Here is a 15,018-nt window from a genome sequence, read left to right on the forward strand (position 1 = left end):
GCTAATTATGTGGTTCCTGGGACCCTTAACCAAGATATCCATAGCACCCAGAGCTGTCACCAAGAACTTGTACCAGCTAGCTCCGTCTCTTCAACTTAAAGTTTACTACCTGAGACTAATGGAGAAACTCGTATATCTTTGGTAGTAGGTGGGCTTGTTTGGTTGCTATTCAGACACCTCAGAAATTCTACCTAAACTATTTGGAAGCAAACTAATTTTGTGAATTCATCAGGTTCAAAATGGCCTTTTCTGTTGTGAGGATAAGTATGACTCCATAAATGGAATATAGTAGAATTCTGTTCCACAGATATACTAACTTCATGCTTCTTTTTTCCTTCATAGACATAAACGAATGTGAAGTGTTCCCAGGAGTATGCAAAAATGGCTTATGTGTTAACTCTAAGGGATCATTTAAGTGTCAGTGTCCCAATGGGATGACTTTGGATGCTACAGGGAGGATCTGCCTGGGTAAATACTGAACTCATTATTTTTCTAATAATCATTTTTTTAAAGATTACTAAAAACTCAATTAACAAGATAGAACTGAATTATTTGGTTCCAAGTACAGGCACATATACCACATATTCAGCATTTTCATTAGGATCCGTGGTGGTTTCGCGGACAAATAGCCTTCCTGACTCAAGCTCTTTGTCTATTCTTCATAAAAAGAGTAGAGAACATGTTAGTGAAGAGAAGCTTTAGTCCTTAATTGATATGTAACTATTCCTTAAATCACTACCATCACAATTATTATTCCAGAGCTCTTAAATACACCCCCTATATGTCTTGGGCTATAGGCTGCAAGGTGAATATTGGGGAGAACATTTTCATTTAGTTGAAAACTTGACCATGCCTGCTAGGCATGTCTTACTATTGGCCAGAGGGACAGGTCCTCTCAGGAAACTCTTGTGGGTGTCAGGAGTAAAGGGTGTCAGAATCCTTAAGAGTGAACCCAATGGAGCCCAGGGCCGTTGCCACTTTCAGTCATAGTGGGATTCTCCATATCAACTGCTAGAGCCCAAGTGGCAGTGATGTGGAAGACATGGGACACAGAACCCTGAGTTCTTAGAAAGCTACCCTATGGACTTGTAGTGGCAGTAGGTTTGAGGTCCTTTAGCCATTCCTGTGGTGTCTGGCAGACTTATTCTCATGTTCCTGTTATGGCTTCTGACTGCCAGGAATATGTCTCTTGGATCATTGGTTTCTAAGCCCATGACTATGGAATAATTCGCAGCCACATTGTGTATCTGAAGGCTTATTACTCTGAAGAGCATCCTCGGTGAAGGACCACTGTAGGTGGTTAAAAGAGTGGTATGCATTTTAAGGATTTGGATCATTTATGAATTAGAACAAACAAACCTTTAAATATGTAACTTTATGGTTTATAATGTAAGCAGTATGGAAGAGAGAAGTTGGAATTCTGAGACCAAAGTCTTTGTGTAACTATGGATGTCAGTTAAACCCATTCTGAGTCTTAGCTTCTTTGTTTAGGAAGAATCAGCGTTTAATGAGAACCTTCTTCCAGGTTCTTCAGTTGAAAGATGCTTCAAGGTTTAATTTAGAAATCATTTAAAAAGTATCCATCTTAATAAAGGCAACCTGGATATAAAGTTTCCCAGAAGGCTTCAGAAGCTTTCTGACTTTAAAGGAAGCTTAGGCATTTAGGTGAATGGTGAATGACAACATTGTGAAGGAGAAAGAGAGGGACTATCATGCCTTATGCCTTAATTATGCTTTATAATTTTCAGATGCATAATCTCCTTTGAGCATCTCAGATGGGTGGAGCGTCATTTTACAGATGTGGAAATTCAGACTCAGGGTTAATAATTTGTCTAAGACAAGTCACTTCTTAGTCACAAAACAGGACCAAATTCTAGGTCTTCTGACCTCTCGTCTGCTATTCTTTCTACTCTTCCCCATAATCCCATGAATTTGGGGTCAGAGCTACATGTATCCTACTTGTACCAGAAGAATGTGTACATAGCACCTGGTGTAGTGAAAGAAGTACTTGAGAAGAGGAGTGAATGGCTTTTCTTTGCTATTTTTCCTCTTTCATCTCAAGTAGGCCAGTCCTCATTTTGGAGTTTACTGTTCCACCTCTCCAAAATGAAGTGGATATGAGGAAAAGGGGCTGGAGCTAGCTAGCTCCAAAATGAGGACTGATGTTCTCCAAGAGTGCAATTTGTTTTTAGCTAGAAAATTGTCAAGACATGATGGAGTACAATGCATTGGTAACAGCCATGTCTATGAAAACATCTCCCTAAAGAGCATTGCAGGATTTCTCAGGATATTGCTCCTTATGTAGAATTATCAGAAAACGGCCTAAAGTTGAAAGGAAACTTTCCACAAACCGTCAGTGCAAATAAATATGAGCTACCAAATAGAAGATAATCTTTATGAGGCAGAAACACCCATCACAAGGCCTGGGTTTTGTCTGAGTAAAAAAATAATTCCAGTCAATAAGTATATAGCAAGTTATTGAGTGTATTGTACTTTGCCTAACACAGTGCTGGCAGCTTGGGGCAGTGAAAACAGAGTAGCTCTCCTCAGCCTCTCTCTGTTCCCTCTGGCAGATATCCGCCTGGAAACCTGCTTCCTGAGGTATGAGGACGAGGAGTGCACTCTGCCCATTGCTGGCCGCCACCGCATGGATGCCTGCTGCTGCTCCGTTGGGGCAGCCTGGGGTACAGAGGAATGCGAGGAGTGTCCCGTGAGAAACACACCTGAGTACGAGGAGCTCTGTCCCAGAGGACCCGGATTTGCCACAAAAGAAATTACAAATGGAAAACCTTTCTTCAAAGGTACAGTGGTTTTGGTGGTCGATTGCAGACCAACAAGATGCATTTTCATGAGCTCAGAGTTCTACTAACAGAATTACAATGAATATCATCAATGTGGTCATTCCTTGATCATCTCAGCATACATTATTTGCTTTATAAATTATATATAGCAAAACATTCACTCGGTATCTTTTTCTACATCTCAGGATTTCCTGAGGTCCCTTGCCTCTCCCATCTAGAAGGTTGATTTTAACACTACCCTCAGTCAAACACAAATGAAAAGAAATGGGAAATTTTTGTGCCATCCGCTAAGGTCATATGATGTGAGCTTTGTCTGCTGATTTGAGTATCCATGTCACTGTGTTCCACCTGAGTATAGATAATGGAGGGTGAATGGTGTGAGAAACCCAGGGGCAGGTCCTCTTTGTCCAAATACAGTGAAAATTCATTCCTGTGGTAGATGCACTCCAGTGACATGATACTTCAAATATTATGTCAGTGTATTATGTTATAATCTAAAGTCCATGTAAAAAATATGTCACAGATTTAATCTAATTACAAAATTGATTTAAGCTTTTCGCACAATGATACAGAACTTGTTTACTTCAGCATATGGAAAAATCATAATTGGTTACTCAGAATTGTGATTACTCAGAGAGGATCAGCTTATGCTCCCAGTATAGAGTTTTGTGTTGGATGCATATTGTGTCTGGACCTAGTTATTATACTTTGTAATTAAATCAACTTATAAAAATGGGAAATGAGTATATAAATATCACTTAACTATCCTTATATAAAAAAATCTAGACTTTTTATTTTTCTCCTGAGCATTTGGTCCAAGAAGCCCTGAGGTTTAAAAATGTTGTGTCTAGAGAGACAGTTTCTAGATGCCCCTCTTAAATGTCTCTTAAGTAAATTCAAAGGAACTTGAATGATTTGCTTCCAAAGGCTGTGGCAATCCATTGCTCTGAAAGGAATTGATGTTCTTGAGATTTAATCTGAAAATTTTGTTTCTCATGATATTATGTAGAAATTAACTTGTATTTCTTGAGCTTTGGGTCTTACTTTGGAAAGGCCCCTAAAAGGGGAAACTTAGATCACACATATGTTGTCTCTAGTATACAAAAAATATTTTAATTATATTAATGAAGCTTTAAGGCTATATAATATTGAGAAAATATTTTAACTAGTGTACATTATTTGCAAATAATTTAAATTATAAATGACAACTTCTTTGAAATTTTTATATGTTAGGTATATCCAAAAAAGCATCAAAAAGCATAAATGAAATCTCATTCCTCTACAGACTGAATTGGTTGCTGCAGATTATATGTTCTAATTATGTATAAGATTATATATTCTAATAATCTATGTGCTTTAAGTATAGACACTAGTAGTTTAGAATATTTCATTCATTCAGCAAATAGTTAAGTGTTTAATATGTATCAGGCAGTGTGCTAGATTCTAGAAGTCCAAATAAACACACTCTACTTTTCTAATAATGCTTTCTAAAATAGAAGTTTAAAAGACTAGAAATGTTTATAAGTTGTATTGGATCATCACACATTCTTTAAAATCAGTATTGCCAAGACCTTAAATCAAGACCCTCCAACTTCCTGTGTTTAAAACAGTGGGCATTGAGTCCTAATTGGTTGCTCATGAACTTTTCGCACATTTTATTTTTCTTGAAGATATCAATGAATGCAAGATGATCCCCAGCCTCTGCACCCACGGCAAGTGCAGAAACACCATAGGCAGCTTTAAGTGCAGGTGTGACAGTGGCTTTGCTCTTGATTCTGAAGAAAGGAACTGCACAGGTGAGTGAAGGGGCTCGCCTTGGAGGGACAACCTTTAGAACTCTTCCTCTTTATTCCACAAGAATTAAGGTTATCCTACTCATTTGCTGCTACCCACTGCTTTTGTGCAGACATTGATGAATGCCGCATATCTCCTGACCTCTGTGGCCGAGGCCAGTGTGTGAACACCCCAGGAGACTTTGAATGCAAATGTGACGAAGGCTATGAAAGTGGATTCATGATGATGAAGAACTGCATGGGTAAGCGTGAGCCCATTTGATCAGCATAGGGGCAAAAAAGGATTCCGAGATGCTTTGATGACTAATAGCCTCTGTCCCAGTTCTCGTCTCCTGAGCAGTGAGTCAGGAATCAGTCTGTAGCAGAGGGAGACTGACACGTGGAAGAAATGAGGGAATTCACGCTGTGAAGTGGTGGGTGGTCTCAGACACCAGTTATGGGTCCCTGAGAAGTGCGTGTAACACCTAGGATAGATACCCTAGGGAAGAGAGAACAATTCAAACAGAGGCTATATTCAGGGTCACATTATAGAGTTTCTGTACAACATTTCTAGAAAAGGAGATTGATTAAGCTGGTTGTATTACATCAGGTTTTCTAGAAACAAGTCTGCGACTGGGGGTTCTTTTGAGGGAATGCTCTCAAGCGGAACCTGTAAAGAAGTGAGGAAGGCAGGTTAGGGCAGGGGAAGAAGAGAAGCAAAGAGTTCAGCTGCATTTTAGCCTTAACCTAATCCCTTAGGAAGTGTGAATGGTGCCAGAGAGTTGTCCCACTTTGAGGCAAGGAGGCCAAGATTTTATACGCCCACATCAGTTCAATCAGTGATTGGCCATGGGCAACCCCCAGCATGGGAGGGAAATATAATCTCCCACCTCCCAGGTATTTCTGAATGAGGTGGAGAAGGGAGCCCGAGAGCCATGAGCAGACAGGACTCCCAGCAACTGGGCAATGAGTGCACTGGCCTGGCATGGGGACCCGGACAGGACACCACCAACATCTTCAACACGGATCATTGCCATTTTTCAGATATTGATGAATGTCAGCGAAATCCTCTCCTGTGCCGGGGAGGCGTTTGCCTAAACACGGAGGGAAGTTACCGCTGTGAATGTCCTCCTGGTCATCAGCTGTCCCCCAACATTTCAGCATGTATAGGTAAGGAGGAACACTTCCAGACCACTTAGCTGTGGGCAGTCATTCGACCCACATCTCTGCCAGAGTCAGAAGCTTATGGCTGGATGTTTTCTGTTCTTATTTTCTACGCAGATATCAATGAGTGTGAACTGAGTGCGAACCTCTGTCCCAATGGCCGCTGTGTGAACCTCATAGGGAAATATCAGTGTGCCTGCAACCCTGGCTATCATTCAACTCCTGACAGGCTGTTTTGTGTTGGTAAGTTCTATGTTTTATGTTGTTTTCTATTTTATTTTATTTAGGCTCATTCTAAAGCACTCAAACAATGTTCTCTGAGTTCTGTTTCTATCACCAGTTACTTTTACTTAATCTTTCTTGTTTTTCTGTAAGTAAAATTCTTTTCATAGTGGCTTCTGATCTTCAGATCTCACCTCCCTTCTGTGTTTAAAGAAGCACTTAAATGAAGGATGTAGGATGTTTTAGCTTTGACAAGTATAATTTGACCCATCTTGCTTTGAAGGCTGAACGGTAGCACATGCTCTGTTTATGCAAAGCATAACCAAGCAAATCAGCAAGTGATTACTAACCACCTGAAATAAATGAAGCACGATGAGTGCCATGAAAAAGGAAAAAAATAGTTCAGTCTCTGCCTTTCCGTGGTTTAGATCGGCTAATAGATTTCAGAGGACAATTATTGGAAAGAAGACCATGGTATGTTCATATCTTACATTGAAATAGAGGCCAGGTCTGGCACTCCTTAAACATGGGGTTTTGTGGGATAAGACTTTCGCTTTGTGGCTGGCCCTCTGTAAGTTTAGTTGTGCTGGAAAGAGTGGCACAGAGAACCCTGTGGCTTTATTGTGCCCAAAGTCAAAGTGAAACTTTGTGTAAACTGCCAGTTTTTGCCTGGTTTGGGGTGTACATCATGTGGAACTGCCAAGTCTCACATGGTTTCCACCCAAAGTCATAAATCAGCCCAAATTCTTCTGAAACATGGCCCAAGACAACTCAGAACTCCAACTCAGGTTCTTGAAAAGGATTAGAACTTCAGCCAATCAAACTGAATGTCAAGTTTATAACTGAGTCTGTGACCCAGAGAATTTCACCCACGTGCCCATTGTTATAACTGGGATATGTTCTCATAGCAGCTAGCTTTTCTCCTACATTGCATATGGCACATCGTGTGTTGTGTAATTAATTGTTCATCTAACTCTCTAGCTGCAAGTTAGCTTTATGAAGGCAGGTCTAGTGTCTATCTCATTCACTCTTAGATTCTTATCTCTAGCACATAGTAGGTGTGTAGTTCATACTTTTTGAAGGAATCAAACAATCAATGCGGTAAATTCTAGTTACCCTAGGACCCTAGGATGCTTTTTTTTTGGTTTGTTTTTTTGCTTTACTTGACCTATGCCTGGAAACTTTAAACATATGCCAGGATCATAAACACAGAGAAAGGTGATATTATGATACTATTTTTATTTTTCTTAGACATTGACGAATGCAGCATAATGAACGGTGGTTGTGAGACCTTCTGTACGAACTCGGAAGGTAGCTATGAATGTAGCTGTCAGCCAGGATTCGCACTAATGCCCGACCAGAGGTCATGTACTGGTAAGTAGGTTTTACCCTCCTGTGAACTCTCTCAAGTACAGGGCCCTCTGTAGAGTAGTAGTGCAGGGCGTGGGCTTTGGAATCATAGTCCTGAGTCCAAATCTTTGTTTTGTCACCTATTTTAGTTGTGCATCCTTGATAGAGATCCTTAGCATCGGGATTCTCATCTATAAAATGGGGTTCAGATTGCCTGTGTGGACGAATGTGTATAGCACTTAGCATAGTACCTGACACGTGCTCAATAAATGGAGTATAAAATACAGTTTCTTCGTTAATCAGAATTTTGAAAAATCTGAGCTCTTGGCTTACTTCACTGCTATTGAGGGTGTGTTCCCCGGACCAGCATTAGCCTCACCTGAGAATCTGTTAGACATGAGAAATCTCGGACCCCACCCTGGGCCTACTAAGTCAGAAGCTCCTGGGTGCGGATCCCAGTAAACTGTTGTCACAAGCCCTCTAAGTGATTTGGATGTATGCTAACATTTGAGTGCCGCTGGTCTAATTGACACTTCCTATTCTATCACCCTGGGCTAGAAGAGCCATGTAGCCAGCTAGAGATGAAAAATGAGGTAGGTAATGCAGGTTTTGATCCTGGCTTGGATAAAGAGAGAAATTGGGTTTAGAAACCCAGAGTGTCTTATCTGACCTAGAAAAATCTCTCTCAAAATCCCTAGATGTAAATTTGGCTACAAAAATGATATGTTGAAAATAAATATTTTCACTAAAAATGCGTCTAACTTAGACTTGCTTATTTCAAGCAATTTTCATCTTAAAAGATCAATGAAACAGAAGATGATCCACTTTAGACATTTACATTTGACAGTGAGAAAACTAAGATTCATAATCATATTTGAAAGCTAAACTCACATCAGAGATAAAATTGCTAATTAAATGATGGGATGTTAAGTGGACGTGGACCCCTGACCCTGAACAGTATGTGGGGAATCTTGAAAATGGTTTCCTCTTTTTCACCTGATGGGATAACTGATGTAAAGCTTCATTTGAGAATCATCTTGTGCGAATAGGCTGAGCTTATTTGACTTGGGTCAGTTAATTTTTTCATCATTGAATTACTAGAACCAACATCAACAACATGCCGTTGTTGGTCTTATTCTCTGCAGACATTGATGAGTGTGAAGATAACCCCAATATCTGCGATGGGGGTCAGTGTACAAACATACCTGGAGAGTACAGGTGTCTGTGTTTTGATGGATTCATGGCATCCGAAGACATGAAGACTTGTGTAGGTAAGCAAAGAAAACAGAATTTTCCATTTTCGCTGATTACTCACAAGTACCGTTAAATGACATAAAGATTGGTTTGGGTACCTGAGATCCTATGTGAAAAGTAAGGATATTTAGTGGTATAATACTAATGCTCCAAAACCAGCATTCCAAAGAGCAACTTTCTTGTGAGTGTGAGATGTTAGTTTTGTCAGATGTTATGTGGACTGAGGTAACCATTGCTCAACTGCAGATGGACATTTATTTTATGTTTATGCATTATTTCTGTCCACTGAACCCTCCTTCTGCTGTGACTAGAGTTCAGGATTCTAATATGGTTGTCTAAAGGCATGCAAAATTTATTTCTGACAAGAATGCAATAAACTCTAGAATTGTACATGTTTTAGAGTATGTACTGTTGTTTTCAAATTTGTTGTATTTTCTCCTGCAATATCTAATCTGCCTTTTATCCTATTCAGTATATTTTTAATCTCAGATATTGTAGTTTTTATCTCTAAAAGTTTGATTGAGGACTTTTTCATATCTTTTGTGTCTCTGTTTAATATGACTAATCATGCCTCTAGCTTTTTGAACATGCGGAATACAATTATAATAACTGTTTTAATGTCTTGGTCTACTAATTCTATCATCTGTGTCAGTTCTGTGCCATTTCAGTAAATTGACTTTCCTCTTCATTACGGTTCCTATTTTCCTGCTTCACTGAATGCCTGGTATTTTTTGATTGGATGCCAGACGTTATAAATTTTGACTTACTAGGTGCTAGATATTTTTGTATTCCTAGAAATATTCTTGAGCTTTATTCTTGCTCTATGTTGTTATTTGGAAACAGATTGAGCCTTTCAAAGTTTTGCTTTTACTCTTTTAATAAAACAGCAGTTAGTCTCAGGCTAATTTTGTTCTATTACTGAGGCAAGGTCCTTCTGGATACTCTACCCAAATCCCTGTGAATTATGGGGTTTTCCTGTTAGGAAGAGGCACAATTCCAGGCCTTCTGTGAACTCTGATGATTGGTTCCTCTAATTCTTGTGGGTGGTACTTACCCAGCTTCAAGTAGCTTCCTTACATGAATGACTGGGACCGTTGCAGACATCTGGAGCTCTCTCACTGTGCAGGACCCAACTGTCCTTTGATCTGCACTGTGAACTCTAGTGACTTTGGCCTTCGAGGACTTCCAGCTTCATCTCCTCAACTCAGGAACACTTACTGGTTCCCTCTGCCATCCCCTTCCTTATGCCACGGCCTTCATACTCTCTCTACACAGTAATCTGAGGAATTCGCCTAGTTCGTTTTCTTTCTCTCAGGATCACTGTCTTTCGTTGCCTATATTGTCCTTTTGTTGTTCAGCTGAGAAGGTAAATGTGGTGCCTATTATTCCATCTTGGCCAGAAGCAAGAATTTAGAATTTAAAATATTTAAATTGTGTCACCTTTATATCTTCCTTACCAAATATTTATGAAGCCCTAAAATTAAAGTGAATGTCATAAAAATAAATGTTTCAATTTGGGAAAGAAGTGAAGTTTGTAACTATCTACACTAAGACTGCTGGTTTACCTAGCCTTTCTTTGAAAATATGGAAACTCAATCGTTAGTATCACGTAGACTGAATTAAAAGGTTCATCTGGCTGCTGTTTTGAAAAGTTCTCTAGACTGCCACATAAACAGGCTCTAGACTCAGCCTAGAGTCAAGCAGTTTATTTGATTCCTTGACCTCCTGCTTATGGCCCAAATAAAAAGCCATTCTGCATTGTTAGCCTGGAATATAGAAAGCACATGTGAATTGAGCTCCATAAATATGATACACTTTTTTTGGAGTGAAAGCATTTCACCCTTTTTGATTTATTTATCATAGTTGTTTTATCTCAGGGAAAAGGTATTTAAACAAATGGTTATATGTATTAATAATATCTATGTTTTACAGATGTGAATGAATGTGACCTGAATCCAAATATCTGTCTAAGTGGAACCTGTGAAAACACTAAAGGCTCATTTATCTGCCATTGTGATATGGGATATTCAGGCAAAAAGGGAAAAACTGGCTGCACAGGTATGTTTTTTCAGATTGAACAATAAGACGTTAAAAGTGGTTAAGAGACTACTACCATACTTATAGATTAATACCAGTTTTAAGACTATTAATGTTTTAATTGCATTTATAAAGCAGTTTGTGGAACATTTTTCATTAAGTTACCCTGTACTTCTTTGAAATTTGTCATACGTTAGATAGAATCTAAGCTGAGGGTTTTTTCTTTCCCTTGAAACAAGTGATAATATGTTGAATGAATTATCACTATAATTAACACTATACATATCACATTTTTATGAGGTTCAAATCACATTTTTATATCAAAGTAGTTAACATGCTAGTTACCAAATATTCATATCTCTTTACAGTCATGTGCCACATAATGACGTTTCAGTCAACAATGGACCACATATATGACAATGGTCCAATAAAATTATAATGGAGCTTAACAATTCCTATCACCTAGTGATGCCATAGCCTTGGTAACGTTGTAGCTCAGTGTGTTTGCGGTGATGCTGGTGTGAACAAAGTCGTATAAAAACATAGCACATACAGTTACAGTAGTGGGCTATACCACGTAGGTTTGTGTAAGTGTGCTCTGATGTTCACACCAGGAAACCGCCTATGTATTGCTCAGAACACATCCCATTGTTAAGTGGCGCACGATTGTATTGAAGCAAGCCTTTTCCAATAGTCTCCATTGGCAACACTTCGTTTAAGGTCTTATAACTGAAATTACTTTTTAAAGAAGCACATCCAAAAATTCATATATTTCATCAATTCTCATCAGTCTTCCAGTTCCTTAAATGAGTGTGCTTGTGATGTATTACGTTGCTTTAACCCAGATAAGTCTTTATTCCTGGGAATTGACAAATCTTATGAAGCGATAATTAAGCCGTTTATAATTTTGCTTGTGTAATACCTATAGCACATAAGAAAATCTTTTCACAATATTTGTGGGCGATTCTTCTATTAAACATCAAGTAAAAGTCACTTTGCGTGAGTGATATTGTTTTTAAATGTTTAGTTAGTTTTTTCAAACTTGAGGCAATGATGTTAAGTATGTGGAATAGTAGTTTTACTGTAGTCACTTACAGTAATATAATAGATTATAGCATATATAACATAATTTAAAACACAATAGAGACCATGGTGAGCTTGAATTAGGTAACTGCATAATTTCTTTACAAATAACAGACTTTAACTTCAAAAGCCAGTTTGGCAGGCCCTTGTGACTTAAAATGAACATTAAAATATTTGCAGATTGGCAATGTGGTAAGTGTACAGATCCTTGTCTTAATTATGTCAACATTTTTCAAGAAAACCCCCAAATATATTGTCATTTCAAGTTGTCCAATAATACTAAGTTTCAAAGTTATAGATATACAGATAACACCAGTAATATTACTATTGGTCCAAAAATGAGAGATGGTAGCCAAATTATAAAAAACAAGCATGAATCTGGAATGCTTTCATCCTCACTATATTATTCTTCACATAAGCATGGCTAGGGGTCCCTTCTGATGAACAGCACAGTTTTTAAAATCTCAACTCCTCATGTAGTCTCTGGGGTACAAATGATGCTTAGCTCATGATGTCTATGTTTCCAGCTTTATTTTTAGCTTCCAGTATAAATATAGAACTTGGGCTAAGGGGTGGTGGTCTGGAATTAATGAAGGGGAAGGTAGGACAGTTCCATATTGCATTTTACCTAGTGGAGGCTAATACCAATGTTTGGCTCAGTTGAACTCACTGAAATTAACCCCAGAGAATGGCGATGTTTATGAAGGGAGAAGTTAATCTAATGGGACAGTCTTCATTCGCTATTAGAAAAGGAGATCTCTAGAATTTCAGGCTCCACATTCCAGCTAACAGGGGCATGTGCAGAGGCCAATTATTTTAGGCCTTTCACTATGAAGAAAGCTTAAATTTTCATGCAGCATTAATTTCATTTTAAGTCAATGAGATATATATAATACCCTTGGCACAGTGCTTAACTTTCAGTAGCTGGTCAATAAATAGTACTTACTGTTGTCATTATGAAATGAGACACATAGACACCGTGTCTAGAAGCCATTTAATTAGAGACATAACTTCTAGTCTAGCAAAATTCCATACCACTATTTATTGATACATGCTTGACATCAATTTACAAAAGGAAAATCTTACTCGGTATCCAAAGGCTTGTTTTAACTGAGTTTGCACAGATGCTAAGACTGTGGTGATGAGAGCTGTACACTCCACGTTAGATGAGATGACACCAGTTTTACATTAGGAACAGCAATCTTCTAGTACATTATGTGAACAGAAAAATAGATATGAAGGCCAAGAAATGCTCTATCCTTTCCCAAGGGCCAACATCCCCCTGCTTTTAACTTATAGCCTAAAATGATTTTTTAATTTTATAAAACCGAGTTAGCACTGTACGGAGAAGACTTGAGTTTGACGGCCCCTTTGCTATCGTAGTACCATGGCATGTGATACTCTCATGTAAAGGAGTAGAATTTGGGATTTTATTCCTAGTTCTTCCACTGGTTCATGAGCTTAAAGAAAGCACCACAGTGCTCTGTAGTTACACAGGTGTTCCCCTTGGGTAAGCATCCTGCAGTGAAGGATGGAAGGAGGGGGTACATTAGGGAGGAAAGAAAAAGAGGTCCTCTGTAAATACTGTTATTAACAACTAAGGCTATCACATTTGATTGAAAATGACTGACACAAGCAGGAATTGGCAGCAAGTTTGGTATACTTGAAAACAAGTTTTAAAAAATCTGAGCCAAAATGTTTTTTAATCCCATGTAACTAGGGTTCTTTTAGCCTGCTTTTAGTTTAAAATTAGTGTCACTCACAAGTTAGATTACCAGCAAGTTACCTTGGTGATAATCATATTAAAGACAAGTGTTTATAATGTCCCAGGCAACTAATATAAATAGATATATGTATCTTGCCTAATGGGATAAGCAAGCCGCACAACAAATAACAGTGAAGAACAGACCCAGAACTATGTTTTGATGACAGACAAAAGAAGTATTTTACATCTATTTCTATACATATATAATGTATATACATACATACAATATGTATAACATACATAATATATATATATATATTTTTTTAATAAGTAGCCTGTAAAGGAATTATAAAAGTATGTATGCTATTCATAAGGAGGAATTTTGTTTCATGAGAACTAAAAAAATGTCCTCTGGGTTCCATTACAGCTTTGTCTAAATATTTCAGCTCCCTTGTCATTACTGATTGTTTCCATTTTAACAAATAAACATGTTTTTCCCCCCAATCACTTTAGCAGTGTTCAGAATCCACCCACTGACTTACATTCCCAGCCTACACAGATGTTAAGTGTTTCTTTTTAGTCCCTAAGCTTTGTCCAAATCATGAGTTGAGGGTAATGTTCGATTTAATGGAGGGAGAAAATACATTTGCTTGAAATCTAGAACGCAACTCTCTGTCCTTGGCTTAAGGGACTGGATTACAATTTTTCTGTGGCCCACATGCAGGGCTTCTGCTGCTCATTCTGCATAAATGTAATTAGACAACCAATTGGAAGAAGAAAAACTAGACTGCTGCTGGGTGCCATCCTTGGTGAGTCCTGGCTTTCACACGTAAGAGCCTAACACCTATCGTGTGTTCACTCAGTCAGTTAGTAAGTATGACATACCATTAAAATCAGAATTGTTTTCATTTAAAATAGCAGGATTTCTGGGTAATTTCATTTCTCAAACTGTCTGCTGCTTTTCACATGAGAAATGTTGCTGGTAGGCCTTAGTCCGTGAAAGAGAATCATATGCTTCAAAACTACCAGCACTCAGTGAGAATTTGAACCCATTTCCTTCCAGCTTCTTATCGCTGCTAATTGTCCTCCACTGGCTGTCAGCCTGTGAAAACTTGGTGGGTGTTCAGTTAAATAGTCTTGGCTGGAATTTGGATCCAAATTAAGAAATCCAAGTAGCCTTCATGTTTAGCCTCTCCATTCACTTGAACGTACTCTTCCCCAATGCCTAATCAAGGAGATCCCACAGTTTGCCAGTGCTGCCAGTTTAAGGTCCACGTGACTGATGCCCAGATGACGGGAAGGCAGGTGTTTGTGTGGGTGACAAAGCCTCTCCCTGTGTGACTGTCAGAGGAGGCCAGAGCAGCTCAGAGAACAGCCCTTACTTGAATGTCAGTGGAACACACCCGAAACCTGTGCCTGGGGTCTGCTCAGACCGTACCGTTCCCCTTCAAGAGAGCCCTGCAAACAGGACCTTGGAGTCTGTGAGGGAGCTTTCATGGGGTTACGGAGGTTGCAGTGTCAGCCCTAAATTTGAATTTCTTTGCTTTTCTTGGCTTGTGCTTCTTCTTAATCTTAAAAATGAATTTTCTGTCTGGAGCAGACTTGTGGGGGAAAGAGAACATTTGCACAG

At 38.8% G+C, this 15,018-nt stretch overlaps 1 protein-coding gene across 2 annotated transcripts in view; it reads left to right on the forward strand.

Annotated features, from left to right (window-relative positions):
* Positions 1–15,018, forward strand: part of FBN1 (fibrillin 1) — a 235,070-nt gene that overhangs the window by 153,184 nt on the left and 66,868 nt on the right. For both annotated transcript variants that reach the window (XM_033108280.1, XM_033108279.1), the window contains exons 24-32: positions 343–468; positions 2,574–2,801; positions 4,472–4,597; positions 4,708–4,836; positions 5,618–5,743; positions 5,855–5,980; positions 7,211–7,333; positions 8,455–8,580; positions 10,496–10,621. In XM_033108280.1, the coding sequence (XP_032964171.1) occupies positions 343–468; positions 2,574–2,801; positions 4,472–4,597; positions 4,708–4,836; positions 5,618–5,743; positions 5,855–5,980; positions 7,211–7,333; positions 8,455–8,580; positions 10,496–10,621 (1,236 nt within the window). The remainder of the gene's footprint in view (positions 1–342; positions 469–2,573; positions 2,802–4,471; positions 4,598–4,707; positions 4,837–5,617; positions 5,744–5,854; positions 5,981–7,210; positions 7,334–8,454; positions 8,581–10,495; positions 10,622–15,018) is intronic.

Source organism: Rhinolophus ferrumequinum, chromosome 6, assembly GCF_004115265.2.
Source record: "Rhinolophus ferrumequinum isolate MPI-CBG mRhiFer1 chromosome 6, mRhiFer1_v1.p, whole genome shotgun sequence".
NCBI classification, from domain to species: domain Eukaryota; kingdom Metazoa; phylum Chordata; class Mammalia; order Chiroptera; family Rhinolophidae; genus Rhinolophus; species Rhinolophus ferrumequinum.